A 16,333-nucleotide genomic window follows, 5' to 3' on the forward strand; every position below is an offset into this window, starting at 1 on the left:
TCTTTGTCACGAGACGAGAAACCGACATCTCACACACGGGGTTTTAATAATTTTGTTTTATTCTTAAGAAAAAAAGGCAGTATTGCTGGTACTGCGCCACTTCTTTCTCACGTCTTGAAATAAAAGTTCAGCTATAAAATTGACTTATGGAAGTACGATAAAACTACTACGAGAGCCCGCGTATGCATGCCGCATATGGGAAGAGGTAAGTTAAAAAAAGACTTTAGAAACAAAAAGTTGGCCGCACAAGTCGCGCATAAAAATTAGCGACCATGTTCGTTCAGAGTGCCGTTCCTTTAGAAAATGAAGACTGCGGTGCGCACCCTGCAATAGAGGTTCATTCACGTGATTAAGGTGGACAAGTAGAAACAATTTTTTGTGTGTACGAGATGGATTTCATGCTCATTTCGCAAGTGAAGGGCACACGCCTGTACGACAGTGGAGTTAATAATTGATACGTCACTTCTCGAAGTTATCCTTGCTTTGTGCGGGAGGCTTACAGAGTTTACGGTCTGCGTGCGTTCGTCGATGTCTTTGAAGATGGTCGCGTGTCGTGAATGAATGAGCACATATCTCGCATTTAAACGGCCTCTCGCCTGTATGCGTTCGTCGATGTCTTTGAAGATGGTAGCGTGTCGGAAATGAATGAGCACATATTTCGCATTTAAACGGCCTCTCGCCTGTATGCGTGCGTTGATGTTTACGAAGAGATCCCGACTCGGCAAAGCATTGAGTGCATGTTTCGCATTGGTAGGGTTTCTCGCCTGAATGAGTACGGCGATGCCTCACGAGAGTGTGATGCCGCGTAAATGATTGAGCACATATGTGACAACGGTAGGGCTTTTCGCCCGTATGAATATGGCGATGTTGCACTAGAGAACTGTTCTGTGTAAATGATTTGTCGCATATCTCGCATGTGTATCTTTTCTCGCTTGAATGAGTGCGGAGATGTCCCGCGAGAGCACTCTGCTGCGTAAATAATTTAGCACATATGTCGCAACGATAGGGCTTTTCACCCGTATGAATACGGCGATGTCTCACGAGATGACTGTCACATTGAAATGATTTGTTGCATATCTCGCATGTGTGGCGTCGTTCGCGTGGTGGTTTCTTGCCGCGGTTGACTTCGCCACGGACACCGTCCTTGCGCTGCTTCCATTTCGTTGAGCCAGTGGCACCGCTGCGAGTAATCGAACAACTGAATATAATAGGTGCATTGATTTTTTTTAATTACGGCGTCACGTTGCTCTGGGTAAAGACCTTGCCGAACAGAATATAGTTTTTATGGCAGTACAATTTCGCTGGTTGTGGAATATAATAATAATAATAATAATAATAATAATAATAATAATAATAATAATAATAATAATAATAATAATAATAATAATAATATCTGGCGTTTAACGTCCCAAAACCACCATATCATTATGAGAGACGCCGTAGTGAAGGGCTCCGGAAATTTCGACCACCTAGGTTCTTTAACGTGCACCTAAATCTAAGTACACGGGACTCAAACGTTTTCGCCTCCACCGAAAACTGGTTGTGGAAGTGAGAGTGTAATGGCGGTGATGTAAGTCACTTTACAGCTTACAAATTTAGCTTATGACCCCGAGAAGCCTGAACAGATATCTTAAAATTTGACGTTGCTGAAAATGAGAAGGCGCACGTTGAAATATTTTCCTTGAGATTTAGCGGTGCTTGGGAAGGTGAGCATATTTTACCTCGGATAGAAGTTTTTTTCGTCTCTGCATGCCTGCCGGTCTCTGTTGTTCAATAAAGAGCCTTCTCTCTTTCTTTCTTTTCCGCTGGCACGTCGACTCATACTCACACTGTGGAACTCGGCGGAATTCAACTCCCATCCACACAGCTTGGATCCCAATCTCCAACTCCCTATTCCGTCTGGAATATCTTCGAGGAGAGGAAACGCTTCTGTGCCGCCTGTGGCCTGCCGTGGCCTTCACGAATGCCTACTCTATTCGGATCGATATGACAAACGATAATACATGCAATAACTGCACCTGCGAAGAAACGATTGCCCATCCCCTCTGTGAATACCCGTCGCACTGGGCCCAGAAATGAATGTTCGAATACGCTGGACAGACTTGATAAGCGCCCTTTGTGGTAGCAGAGGGTCCTGGGATACTGGCCGAATCCGTCCTCAGCATTGAAGGCGTTGATAGCTCTGTCGAGCTCTTTAGGGCCAGCTGGGCTTAGAAGCAGACTTTAAACAGTGAGGCCATTTACTGGTCTTTTTATTTTGTGTTTCTTTTTCCTTCATTGTTTTCTTTTTGCATCGTGTCTTTCTATTCTCATTCGTCCCACTTCCCCCTGAGTAGGGTAGCCAGCCGGTCTAAGAACTGGCTAACCTCCCTATCTTTCCACCTCTTCCTTCGTTTCTGCTCGCTTAACCTTAGTGCTAACTTCGGGAATTTGTATTTATCGATGAGTTGCCATTTTTACAGTGAGGATTGACGCATTTGGCTTGTTGAGATGCTAAACGCTCAGGATAAATAAAAAAAATATCTTTGTTGATTCGCGTAACAAACTTCTTGTCTTGATTTATTTGTAAATGCCTGAATGTACACAATTAAAAACAAGTAATAAAGAGTGAATACATGTAGTCACTACTTTCGAGCATATTTTAGTACCTCCACGACACCCCTTTACAAGCCAGCGGATAGTAAAGCCAGTAAGATATGTCGCTACTAACGAGGTAGGTTATCTTGGTGTTTTTAACTAGGATGGCTACTGCGACATCTACATTGCCAGAGGCTTCGTTGGTGTCGTAGTACAATATGCCGCAACTGTTGGTCTTGTGCAAAATAGAGAAAAACCTCATTTTCCTTGATTACGTTGGAATAACAGTTTGGTGCTGCGTGATCGCATACCTATAGTCAAACAGTGGGGAACATTATAATGCGTAGAAAACAGATTATACTGGTAAATTCTATGGGTGCTAAGCGGTACACTGTGTGCCATTCCAAAGTAGGGGCCTTCAATGAATAGCCTTCAAGGTGCTGTTGCGGAGACACCGGGCGCCTAGAAGTCTTGCTATTCGGTGAGTGTGTAAGTGTGTTCTTTTTTGTGGTGCGTTAACGCCTTTAGGTACGTTGCTGAGATGTGTACTTACCATGGTAATTAGTTGAAACAATTAATGGCTAATACTTACTGCAATCGGGCATTGTGTGTACTTAAATCTGCTTTTGCAATTGACTCAATTTGACTTGGAAATGCTCATGCACATAGGAACAATATATCCAAAACCCCTAGTTGGTTTATTGAGGAAAACCAGCAGATAATGAAGCGAAGGAAGGTATAGGGGATGTCAACTGTTCTGATTTTGCAGCAAGATGGCAAGTTGGGCCATGTTCTGATTTTGTAAGTGTATTTTAGTAATTGCGATACGAACGTGAAGGAAGTAAAATGAACGAAAAGAAAACTTGCCGCCGGCAGGGACCGAACTTGCAACCTTGGAGCCTTCAAAACGAGCCCCCAATATTCGCTTCCTTCATAATTTTGGTTATTGTAGTGCACAAGTTTTCGCACGGCAACTAAGTTGCTAGTGCACTTATTAAGAACTTAGTGACGGACTAACCATTTGAATTCGTACTATCGACGTACTAACGAGGTAACGAATTCTACTAACTTGCATTTTACTACGTTTACTTACTGAGAGATTAATGCTTTTTGTGACGAGTAAACGGTTGGTGTGTAGTTAGTGAATGCGCGGACCTTTTTTTAAAGACTGTAGGCTACAACTTAACTGGTAGCGCGGCAAATACAGTTTCTCGGTCAAAACATGAAGAATTCTGGGGCATCCTATACGTAACATTTAAAAGTATTGGGGATAAGGCCTTGAGGTCCGCTGTTGGACGGGATGACACTGAAAAACGCTGCTTTGCCGACGCAGTAATAGGTTTTAGCCCTTTGCGGACTCCTCCTGCTTCGCCAATAAGGTTAATTTAGAAACCGTTCACAGATGCACTTTTTCTGTTATTTCTGACAAGCACCATTGAATTCCCTCAAATAGGAATCAATACATTCAAAAGAGGCCTCGAAGAAGAGCACTTATCTAAAACATTAACTCCAGCTACACCCCCTGCTGAAGGGTTTTTCATTATTTTGTTCACTAGAATTCATAATATTTGATTTCTTCGTTAAACGCGGCAGCGTTCATCAATGCGATAAACCTTTGGTGCAAAGAGATATCTGAGTCTTCGTGTATTTAGACGAGAATTCAAAACTTCAATGATGTACGCTGAGAGGTCCAGTTAATACAGTGCCATTGGAATATCAGTGGTCATCAATCACAGGAAAAGTCTGTAGGAAAAGAGTACACACCATTTTGTGCTGCCCGAGTTGCCCCAGTGAAGAGGACAAATCGACATTTGGGCTCACCTCGCGTCACATCCCTGCATGGTTTCCTCGATGCCTTCGTGGCTTGTACTGGGGTCGGAATTGTAGGCGCCATCACTGGACGCCGGAACTGGAAGGCCGTTCATTCCGGTCGCGGTCGTATATGTAGACACTAAAAAGAAAAGCGTTGATCTAATGTTGGCAAATGTAATGGCGTCTCTAACGATTAACTTCTTTTGATAGCTATCTGTAAAATTTCAGCTGAAGGTCCTGTGGAAGTACTGAGATGCCACACACTGTGAGCGTACATTTGGTGAGGGGAGAAGGTCCTTCTACATCGTTCGAGGTTCGCATCTGGCTATGGGTGAGAGCTGTACCTAATAGAGGTTTCTTTGGTAGCGTCGACAGGGTCTCAGTCGTAAGAGCACGTGTGCGAATTTCTAAGCAAATATATGTAACATGTCGACGAACACCTAGAGTTTGTCGACAGCGATGATTTCACCCAAACGGTTGGGGCTTTTGCGAAGCTGTTTAGACAGCAAGGAGTGGGAAGCAACGTACTTTTACGAACTCCGAAAGATAACATGATTCAATGTCTAGACATTGAAATATATTTCACTCGCACTCACTCGCGGTGGATCAATGCCTGATAGAAAGATGGCTGCGGCGTCTATCGATAACACATTTAGCCGCCCTGCCTTGAGTTGTGGTCGCTTGTTGAGAGATGGCGCCACCTTCTCCCTCCTTGCATTCAATGGTGTTGGGGTGGTGTTCGCAGGCGTGCATGTGTGTTGCAAGCGGCCACTGCAAGAATCCCTAGCTTCGCCTCCTATATTAACGATGCAAAAGGGAATGGAAGGCAAGGATGTTTTTGTCGAAGACGGCAGGCATCTCTCTGAGCAGGCGTTGGCTGGACATATTTAGTTCTTTCCGTAAAACTCTGCTATTTGTAAGCTTGCGCTATTGTAAGTTTCAAAAAATAGGTGTTGCTTTCGATTTTGTGAGCTATGCTGTTATCAGCTTCTGTGCATAGATGGCGCAACAGAGTGCCCTTATACTAAGCTATGCCTGTTTCATGAGGTAAGATATGCTTATCCTGCGGTTGGACTCGCTGCTAAGGAAGCAATACGGTTGATCGAAGCCTCCGCACACATACCGTGAGAAGCCTCGCCGTGCTCCGGTACTGGTTTGACATTATAGGTGCCACCTCGATTGCTGCAGGCAAACAAAAGCAAGCATGTATATAGTGTTGTGTGTTAATGAATGGGAAGAATTATTAAAGGGGGCGCTTTAATACCGTAAGGAGGTTGTTCGTCATGAGGTGGCGGCTTTTTCGTTTGCAGTTCTGTTTTTGCATACACGTTATATCACACGGCGGAAACACGAAGGTATGCAAAAGAGTGAGAAAGATATAATTACATACATCTCTACATTATGTATATATGTATATATATTGTTAATGTGTTTACTTGCCGGCACTCAGCGACGATGTGCAATGGCGACAGTCAAGGCAAAGCACGGGCTTTTAGCGCGAGCGGCGTCCTTTAGAAGACACCAAAGAGGACGACCCACTATAAGACGGTGGAGAGCGCAACCCATTACTAAGTTCCAAGGCATCGCTAAAATTTTCCCGGGTACAAAAAGGCAGGCGTTCCGCGACCTAACAACTTTTCACTTTGAGCGGGTCGTAGTAGGCCTTGAGGCGCTCCACGTTGACAATGTCGCGCCGTCGACGGCGCATGTCCGAGCATGGTTCGATGGGTTCGATCAGGTAGTCGATCGGGGATGTGCGCTCGACGACACAGTAGGGGGCTTCGTATTTCGGCAGTAGTTTTGAAGAAAAGCCAGTTGCAATCACAGGGACCGAGAGCAATACGATTGCTCCAGGGAGGAACGTGGGCTCAGAAGTGGTGGTGCCATCACGAATGCTCTTCTACCGCTCTGGCTCATGCGTCGTAAAGGTCTTGACACGCTCGCGACACTCTTCAGCAAGCCTGGCAGTGTCAGAAATAGGCGCACACTCAGAAGAATCCGGCTTGTATAGAAGCATCGTGTCGATGGTGTGCGACGGGTGCCTTCCGTACTGTAAGAAGAAGGGCGAAAAACCAGTAGTGCTCTGAGGCGCGGTGTTATAGGCGTAGGTGACGAAGGGCAGAATGGCATCCTAATTTGTGTAATCGGCGGCTTCAGTGTCGATTAGGGCACATGCGCGAACACCGTCCACAAACATGTCTTTTACATTCTATGGACTTCGCTGAGGGCTTTCATTGTTCGATAGTGACGCAGCCCTCGCCTGGTGGACTGCGACGACTAGTTTTCCTGCTCTCGTGCGACCGAACGTCTCCGCAAGGGTGACAGTGAGCGACGTCGTGGAGACTGAGAGCGGCGAGTAGATGGAGATGAGCGTGACGTTGGTGACATAATGGACGGCTGGACTGGCTGTTGACAGGTGACACGATTCGAGGCGGCTGCACGCAATGGCAATACCATGGCACATGACCGGTGTAACCGCATGCAAAGCAGATGGGCCGATTGTCGTGTGTGCGCCATCGGTTTGCCGGGGCAGGTCCCGCCCATGTTGCTGGACGCGATTGACGGGGTGGTTGCTGAAATGACTGCATGGCGGGCTGCAGTCGGGGCCTAGGAATGACGTCAGCATGCGTAGCCGCCACACCCGCTTCGAAGGACGTAGGTCTAGTGGGGCTTCGGCGTAACTCGGTGGGGCAGCCGCAGGAATTATTTGGGGCGTCCTGACGACACCATGAGCGTAACTCTGTGGCGCAGGAGCCGGAGGCTGCTGGTGGTACTCAGGCATCACCTCCGCAATTTCCTGCTCAATCGCTCGGCTGAAGGGAGGAAGGAGGCCGGTCGACGACTTTTGAATGTGCAGAGGGTGGGCAAAGGCCAGGAGAGAGAACTGGCGTGGAATTTCCTCACGCACGATTGACGACTTCTGCCAGCAACGTGGCCTGGTCCGATATTGCCGCCAAGCCAGCAAGCTCAGCGTCGCGTGATGGAGAGCGACGGGTCATCGAACGCTTCCGGCGGAGCTCCTCGTAGTCTGGCACAGCGTTATGACCTCAGGCACTGCGCCAGGGTTTTTGGCGGCCAGCATGGCGAAGGCATCGTCGTTAATGCCTTTCATTACGCTCCGGATCTTCACAGACTAACACGTGGTTCCTTTGGCTTTCTTACACAAGTCGAGACGTCTTCGATATAACTTAAGAAAGATTCGTCGGCCTATTGAGCTCGTTCGCGTAAGCGCTGTTCTGCTTGCAGCTTATGAACTGCAGGGCGACCAAAAACGCTGATGATGGTGGTCTTAAAGTCGGACCAAGTCGCAAAATTGGACGCGTGGTTGTTGTACCACAAGCTTGCTACTCCTTCGAGGTAGAATACCAAGTCGCTAAACTTGCCTGCTTCGTCCCATTTGTTGGGTATGCTAACGCGCTCGTAAATTGCGAGCGAGTCCTCCACGTCGGTGCCATCGGCGCCAGTGAAGATAGGTGAATCGCGTATACGAGGGACACCGGGACATGTGGTCGATGTGGGAGGAGGCGTTTGCTAAGCGGCGTCTTGAGGTATGTCGTTCTTGAGGCAGGTAGAAGGCAGGGTACGTGATCGAAGCTCCAGGGGCATCGAATGGGAGCACAGCACTCTCCACCAATTTCTTAAGGTGTTTATGTGCCGGCACTCAGCGACGGTGCGCGATCGCGACAGTCACGGCAAAGCACGGGCAAGAAACTTTGTGGTTATATGTATTTGTAGTTTCGCCCGGTGGGCCAGTAATCTTCAGGGTGTCCGGTCAATGGTTTGCATCTCTTTGCCAATAATGAGAAAAAATATTGTCCATTCGCTCCTTCTCTGCTATATATATATATATATATATATATATATATATATATATATGCTTTGCGAAGTAGAGGACGGGCAACACGAAAACTTTTTATTAATCCGACGTTTCAGCCGGGGACCGGCCTTCGTCAGGCTGAAACGTCGGCTGAAACGTCGGATTAATAAAAAGTTTTCGTGTTGCCCGTCCTCTACTTCGCAAAGCATTGATTCGACTGGATCCAAGGACACTTCCTTCCTCATATATATATATATATATATATATATATATATATATATATATATATATATATATATATATATATATAGGGGTGTGCAGCGTCCGATGTCCGGGCCCCGAGTATTTCGCCTCCACATATAATATTTGCTCTTGCTGTGAGAATGGTATATATCACCATCGGATCTTTTACAAGCGTCTCGTAATGAAGTAGTGGCGGACAATGCAATATATTTACCCACCTGAAAGTCGTTGTTTACACGCCTAAATCACTGTGCCCGTGGGTGTTTCAAGTTTCGATCAACAGCAAGACACAGCCGAAAGTGGCGAAAGTGACAAGAACTATGGGCTCCACAATAAGCGTTAGATGCCTCAACTTGTAGCTACCAAGCGTTGAACTCTACCATCAAAATTTGGACTCACCTCGCGCCGTTTATCAATGTGACCGATTCTTCGTTTATTTCCAGACGTCTCACCATAGATTCGAGAACAGTGATCGAGTCGTCGCCGCTGGAGGCCGAGGGCTGTGAACCGGCGACTCGATATTGAGTCATCCGTACGTGCCCTGAGAATGAAAAAAAACTATGTTTTTTGATTTCAGTAGCTCAGCTCGCCGCCAATACTGCTGTGCAAGGTTACTGCTGTGCAAGGCTATGCTGTGCAAGGTTTAATGGTCAGTGACGTAGGTACGGTGCCAAAAAGTGCAAGACAGGTGACTTACGAGTGATCAGTGGACCGACAAGTTCGATAGATATAAATATATAGCGAAGCTCCCACTGATAATTCAAATTCCCGATTAAGGAACCATATCAAACGTACTTCATCGTTGAAGTTTGCTATGGATAAGGTTATCTTTAATTGAGAAATCAACCTCTATCACATTTCGGCAAAAAAGGTAGATCCCACTCTGACTGACTCAAGAAACATATTCTGCACTAAGTGCTCACTCGGACTCAGACTCACCAAAATTTTCCCCAACCGGAGTCACTCGGACTCAAGATCACCAAAATCTTACTCGGCCTGACTACCTCAGACCCAGACACATGGCCCCACCTGATTAGAATAAGTCTGAATGTGTCCACTCATGAGTGAGTTTGCCTACTTCTGACCTTTATATAGTTTCCTGCCCAACCCCTAAACTAATAAGTCAGGCGACGATGACTGAACATGTCCCGTTAAATACATTGATAATACTTTCCTCAATAAACAGCAAGAGGTAGTGCACTGTCGAGTTGCACTTGCTGTCGAGGAGCTTTCCACACATACAGTAGGGATTTTGCACTAGGAATAATATGTATATTGAAAGGGTTCGCAGCGCAAGCACGGTAGTGCTGAAGGAAAGGCTTAAAAGCGAGGAACGGAAAGCAAAGAGGGTCGACAGGGGCTTTCCGTTCCTCGCTTTCGAGCCTTTCCTTCAGCACTACCGTGCTTGCGCTGCAAAACCTTTCAATATGCATTTTAACCAACTCGCCCAAATAGCCGTGCTTCTTCAACGAATAATATGTACCGTAGGCGTCATTGCTTTGGAGTGTCAGTGTGCCAGCAGGGATCCTGCAGGTTAAAAAAGAAACACGTTGGTGTCAGGCTGTGCGCTGCGAGCGAACACCACACTTATGATGATCAAAACGGCTTTGCGGTTGTGGAGAACAGTCGCTTATGTCTAAGTAATTTGCTGGTGCGATATCGCTTGTCTTTTGTCGCATGCTTGTTGACTCCAGCGTTGTACAACGGCGAGGCAAAATAAATGATCAACAACACTGCTGCAGAAACACTAAGAACGACAGACATGCCGTTGTAGAGGTCGCGGAAACATGCACGTGGCAGCCCCTACGGAAGCGTGCGTCTTTTGCGGTATGCTTCATGGAATAGGATTATCTTTCTGTTGAACGATATACACTTCTTAGTTCCGTATCAGAAGTGTTCTCGTTCTTTGCCGTCGTCACCATGCAAATTATTTCATGCCAGACGTGTTTGTCATAAGGAGGACTGATCGACAGATTACGTAATTAATAATGAGTAAGGAAAGTAAATCTGAGTGCAGTAGAAACCGATGACAAAGTGATCGGTTCCAGCAAGCTACGGCGCGAGCATAACAGGAGAAACGCAGAAGACAATGGTGTTTGTGAAAGCCTTCACTTTGTCATCATGCACCTATTGGCCGAGAAAACTGCACTGCTAAGTGCAAACCGCAGGAATGAACTGTTCGCATAGCAATTAAACGCGAGTTGCGTCACGTGCGCGATGACACGTAATATGACATCAACGAATCACACTAACAGTCACCGTCACAATTCGACCACAATATAGAACAGCCAGAGTAAGTAATGTGTTCGACATTGTTCCAAAGGGAACATTCCCGGGCACCTCTGCTATTGCGATTCCACGGCGACGTTTCCCGAAACGCACATCGCTGAGGCTACCACTTGCACCTACGGCCTCCAACTACGGCTTGTTATTACGGCAGCGTGCGCCTCGACTCCCCGTTGTACAGAAAAAGTACCTCCCATAACATGACGGCAGACGTGCATTCTGACTTGCCTCTTAGTGGCCCCATTCAACCTACATACTCACCTCGTGTAGTTTTCTGGTGTGGCTGACGGCTGCTCGATGCCTGTGCGGCTTCTACTAGCCACTTTGTCCCAGTCACTTCTGCTGAAGGTTGGATACGGAACACCAGCGCTTCCGTTGTCGTACACATCTGTATAGTAAAACACAGGGGTTGAATCACCATTGTGCGGCATTACCTCGAAAAACTAGAACATCGCGTCCAAAGAAATCACGGAAACACGATCTGAGACATTGCTCTCAGATAACGAGTGAGCAGCGCTTCCGGTATCACTTTTTTAAGGTAACACACTCAATGCCAGAAGGCACAAACTACGTCGACTAAGAAGGGGATCATTAGTTACAGGAGTTCCTGCACTATTCTATACTTTGTCCTTCCTTTCTCGACACGTGTTCAACTGCTGTGGCATTGTGCTCTATATTGGGCTTTACGAAATGTGTTACTTTGTTAGTCGAGGCAAGCTTAAGCAGCACGCACGAAACAAGGAACGCACCATTGAAAAGAAGGCATGCACCGCACCGTCAGCAGCACATCATTGTGAAATCAATTTCTAACCACGCTTAACCCAAACCATGTTTGTTCAGTGAAAACTATCTTAACTGGTGTCAATTCATTGCTTTTTTTTCTAATTCTAAACTGTGTACTCTGTCATCATTAAAGAAGCATTTTCTCAGCCCTAGTATGAGCAGTGAGCATGAGACAGGGGATATGACATATGAAAAGGCAGAGAGGTGAACAAAGACGGAACGTGGTTACTTCATTGCACAGGGGAAGGAGAAAGCGAATGACAGTTTTGTGACAAGGAGAAGCCCACTGTTTGCAGACACGTCATATGGCAGCAGTTCCTGTTGGCTGCACCGCTTCTGGCTAGGAGTTGCGGTGTTAAGATGTTAAACAGAAGGACACGTACCGAAGGAGAAGAACGGGTCGTCGGCTTCGTAATACTCCATATTTGGTTCGAAATTCGAAGTGGCCCCAGATGTCCTACAGGTAGAAGACGTATAGCTTTCATGATGCGTACAGACACTGATCACACAGGTACAGGAAGGCTTTACGTAAAAATGTCATCATCCGAGGTAAAACGCTCTTGGTGTGTGTGTCTCTCACTCTCTTATCCTTCGTCGACTTCACGCCTTTTACCTCGAATCATGCAATACCTACACGCTGACTTGTTCACCGTAACGTCGTTGTATCAGTAGGGCGGCGCCCCCTATCGCCATAAGCAACTATGTATATCAATAAAGGAAGAGGCACCACCATATTATTGAAAGCATATTCTACTGCAACCGTTCGCGCTTAACATACACACCACCATGCGTCACTTCGCCAAATACAAATTTCGACTTCGCTCGAAGACCGCAGCACTCGCTTAACAGCCTGATGAAACACTGTCGGGAAATTATCATCGTGTTTATCTCAAAGCGGGCTATTTCTGAAGATCAGGCGTAAAAAGAATATTTATTGCTTCTCGTTCCTTCTGGAGTGCTAGCATGGTATACGCGCTTTCAGCGCTTTTTAGAATGCTTGAATCAGAAACCAGGCAGGAGCAAGTTGTCAGGAAACATCAGCGAACCAGCTTCTTTTGGTGCGAAATAAAAGGACATGGATCACAAATTTTATGAGCCATTTCACTCTGTGGAGGTGGATTACGAGTGATGCAGTGTGCGGCACAGAGAATTTTTATGAACGCTACAAACACATTTTACTGAAGAGTTTAGGTGCGGCTTCCCCACAGTAGCTTGCGTAGGCAAGCACTTGCGTTCCTTTGTTTTCTCCATGGCTAAGGCTGGGGGTAAAAAGGAATGCAAGGGCATACGCGCGCAGGCTTTTTTGGGGACCCAGCACTAAAGCTCTTTAATGTCTTGAGCGGTGGCGGCTGACATCACGGCGAAAACCAGTCACAGACACAAATTTAGCCGTGATCGGTGTTCATTACTTGTCTTAGTCGGCGGAGCGCTTCTCTGGAGCGCGCAGTATACACGTGGCCTCCACATTACGGAAAGAAGTGAAATTCAATACGGAGATCTGCAAATGGCGTTGCTTTTGAACAACCCCGCAAACAAGCGAGACAGAGACGTAAGGAAGAATGACAGTGAAGGCGCCTTTCCGACACTCTCTCCGGTCGGGAGGAGCAGGGTTGCCTCGGAAACCTTCCTTTCCCACTTCACTCTAGCTGTCAGCGAGCGGCGATATGCGTTTGCTTACGTTGCTGGCTCTTTCAACGTCACTGTTTAGGGGAGAGTATTTCGGCTCTGACGCCATAATATCTCCGATCCCAGCCACAGTCTTCAAAGGCTGCAAAAGTTCGTAATGTACACTACGACGTTCCCCCGGCATACGGATATCGCTTGGTGCAACCGCGAAATACTCTGGAAACAACAGTTCCCGTTGCGCCAGAATTCTGCTGCGCAATACCATTACACACTCACGAGTCGACGTGACTCTAATGACACTACCGATAGGGAATATTTGCGCACACACGTATTATCCCCAGATTAATTGGCGGTTGACTATCGCTTATAGTCACTGTCACGCTCTTCGTGTGGAACGTTTCTTGCCGCCTCGGAGGTGAGGTTCTTCCTTGAAAGGGAAGGGCTTACCTTGAGTTGTTTTCTGAAATGCCTGGTTCTTGCACCACGCTCTCCTGGCTTGCACTCGGCTGTGAGAGAGACGCACCGTTGTTGTCCATCGGAATCCAGAAAGCGGTGCTTTCGGATTGTAATTCATTTTCGTGCTCTGAAAGCGGAGAAGTTGTTTGCGCACGCGGCGACAGTACTTTTACGAGGGAAAACTCTATATGCTGAGAAAGTGCCAAGCAGGAAGTTCGACTAGAACACATACGCGGATTATTTGCTTAGGACTCAAAGAAGTTGTGCATAGAGCTTCTAGCTGTAAGTTTTGAGGTGAATCATTCGGCAACGAGTAGCCAATACAAGCACGGCTGTGCGAAGAACTTCGCTATGAAGTTGTGCATTCACTCTCATAAATGACTTATCGATGGCAGAGAGAGAGAGAGGAGGCAAGAAGAGAAAAGGCAGAAAGGTTAACCAGACGAGCGTCCGGTTTGCTACCCTGCGCTGGGGATAAGGGAATTGGGAATAGAAAGATAAACAGAGAAAGAGAAGACTGGCACTGCACGCACACTTATACAGTGGTCACTGAGGCCGGAGTTTCTCTAACCTACACGGCTTCAGCGCTTTGCGATTAGGGAATTGTGGCCTTTAAGAGGGCTGCGAGCGAGCCATGGTGTTTACCAAGCACCAAAAACACTGCGTTAGGAACATCCAGCAGTTGTGGGGAAGTTCGAGATGTCGGAGTATCTAGTTTACTCAATTGCTTCAGTATGATGTCCTTAAGACATCTAAGCATCGAAACAATTTGCCGGTCTTTTTCGCGGAAGACGCGGGGAGCCAGCACTGTGGTTGACTCGACTAATGTCTGCCGCGACCATTGCAGCCGCTGTGGACATTGCTGTGGATTTGGCTGTGGCTGTGGTTATAGCTATGGCTCTGGCTGCAGCTTTGGCAATTCCGGCCATGCTTCAATGCCCATAGGCTCTGGTGCGGTCTTCTGCTCAGGCTTTGCCTTTTTGTACACGCTATTGTCTCGTGAAAGCTTGGCTTTGTGAATATCAAATGACATTCATACATGTACACGTCCAAGTCCACCGCAAAAAAGATTAGCCCATGCGACCGATGATCGGAGCAACAATATTGCCACTTGCTTTCAAAACATGATGAGTAGGATGCATGGGATACAGTCGGCTGGCCACTTTCGCTTTGAAACCTCGATTATACTTGGCACGGGTTCGTGGCACGCTCGCTAACAAGAGCGCGTCGTGTCAGTTTCACCACCCCCCTCAGCAGCTACTAATATTTATGCGTTGCAGCTGCATTTTTTTAACGCTGCAGAATGCTCACTTCGTATTGAAATTCGGCGAGAGGAACAACGGCGCCCTTGATTACGGCTCTTTATTCTTTGCTATTATATGAAGAAAATCCGCAGCCTTTGGAAATAACGTTTAGTGTGGTATTTTGTAGCGGTCATGTTAAAATAAACATTCCATCATTTCCTCTGCGTATGAGTCACGCAAACTGTTACTTTGCTGCTTCACATGCCTCGACATGTTCTTTGTAGGTGAAGCGGGGGCGGGAGAAAGAAGGAAGGTGAAGGGCAAAGAGAAGTCGCTTAAGGCACGCTGTCACTCTAAATTTACGCATGTAAAAGTTATCGGGAGTTGGACATGCCAACACGAAGATGTTATTGTGGGCACGCCGTATGACCTTCGACGAGCCCTGATTCTTTATTGCGTACACAAATGTTCAGGTGAACTTTGAGTACACCGCTGCCCAGTTGGTATCGAGACTTCCAGCCGCACGCTTCGCTTCTGCGTTACTCACAAATACCAACAATGTAACTATCCGCGTTTCTTTTCCAATATACTTTCTTAGAGTAATTGAGTCATCGTTGACAACCTTCACCCGTGGTCTTGCGCCCAATGCGCTGGATTCTCAACTGTGGCAAACTAAGCTGCGTGCGGAATATTATGCCGCCCTAAGATGTCTGCCCACATACCTGATGTGGAGAATGTTGATGCGAGAGTGTGGGGAGTCGTGCTCAATGGGACGCCGTTGGTACAGTGAAGAAACCTGGAGGCAAGCAAACGCATTCCTCTTGTGGTCTTCTACAAGCCGTACCTTAGAAAGAACAACTTTTTGTATCACAGTAAAGTCACTTTTTTTTGCAACTACAATATATGTGGTTACACGGACAGAATTTTTTCTGGTTGATAATTTGCGTATATTAAGATGTGGCGGCAAGCATAAGTAGAATACGATGGTACGGTAGACAGCGCGATAGAAATATCACAAAGAAGAGCGGAATTCTGGAGGCCATGACGACACAAAACACCGTTAGTTTCTATGTGTACAGGTCGTCAGCGTCGTTAATAATAAATCTTACTATAATAGCACTCCCATCCGCAGTTTCATTTGCAAGCGAACCTTGTTACTACTCGCACATCTTGATGGCGGCGTTGTCCTACGCGAAATACGCAGCGCCGGCGTCGAGAAACGTGGCCCTCGGATGTGTTCCGGTCACATGTGTATTTGTATGCGCTGTTTTCCAATCGTTGATGCTCTCTTAATCGCGGGCTTATCAGCGATCAGATGTTTCGGACGTGGTAATATGATATTCTATCGAAGTGACTTGCAATTTCTCATTGCCACATTTCATTACTGCCTCGATATGAACGCATGACCTCACCAGCGTATGAACCGGAGTCATTAGGCGCGATACCAACTGCGTAGCCACGCCCTCTGCCACGCCCGCAACGAGTCAGA

General features: G+C 46.8%; 1 protein-coding gene and 1 non-coding gene across 2 annotated transcripts in view; both read right to left on the bottom strand.

Annotated features, from left to right (window-relative positions):
- Positions 1-459: 459 nt before the first annotated feature.
- The window catches only part of LOC119406085 (zinc finger protein 629-like), a 59,123-nt gene continuing 43,249 nt past the window's right edge, over positions 460-16,333 (bottom strand). Inside the window, exons 10-14 of the mRNA XM_049419517.1 lie at positions 13,592-13,650; positions 11,902-11,975; positions 10,997-11,123; positions 6,650-6,824; positions 460-969 (exon numbers count right to left, since the gene is read on the bottom strand). Coding sequence (XP_049275474.1) covers positions 460-969; positions 6,650-6,824; positions 10,997-11,123; positions 11,902-11,975; positions 13,592-13,650 — 945 coding nt within the window. The remainder of the gene's footprint in view (positions 970-6,649; positions 6,825-10,996; positions 11,124-11,901; positions 11,976-13,591; positions 13,651-16,333) is intronic.
- Positions 911-5,595, bottom strand: LOC119405831 (uncharacterized). Its single transcript, XR_007417572.1, has 3 exons — positions 5,513-5,595; positions 4,399-4,528; positions 911-1,180 (listed from the first exon to the last, which is right to left on the bottom strand). It is a non-coding gene; the product is annotated as an uncharacterized LOC119405831 (transcript).

Source organism: Rhipicephalus sanguineus, chromosome 9, assembly GCF_013339695.2.
Source record: "Rhipicephalus sanguineus isolate Rsan-2018 chromosome 9, BIME_Rsan_1.4, whole genome shotgun sequence".
NCBI classification, from domain to species: domain Eukaryota; kingdom Metazoa; phylum Arthropoda; class Arachnida; order Ixodida; family Ixodidae; genus Rhipicephalus; species Rhipicephalus sanguineus.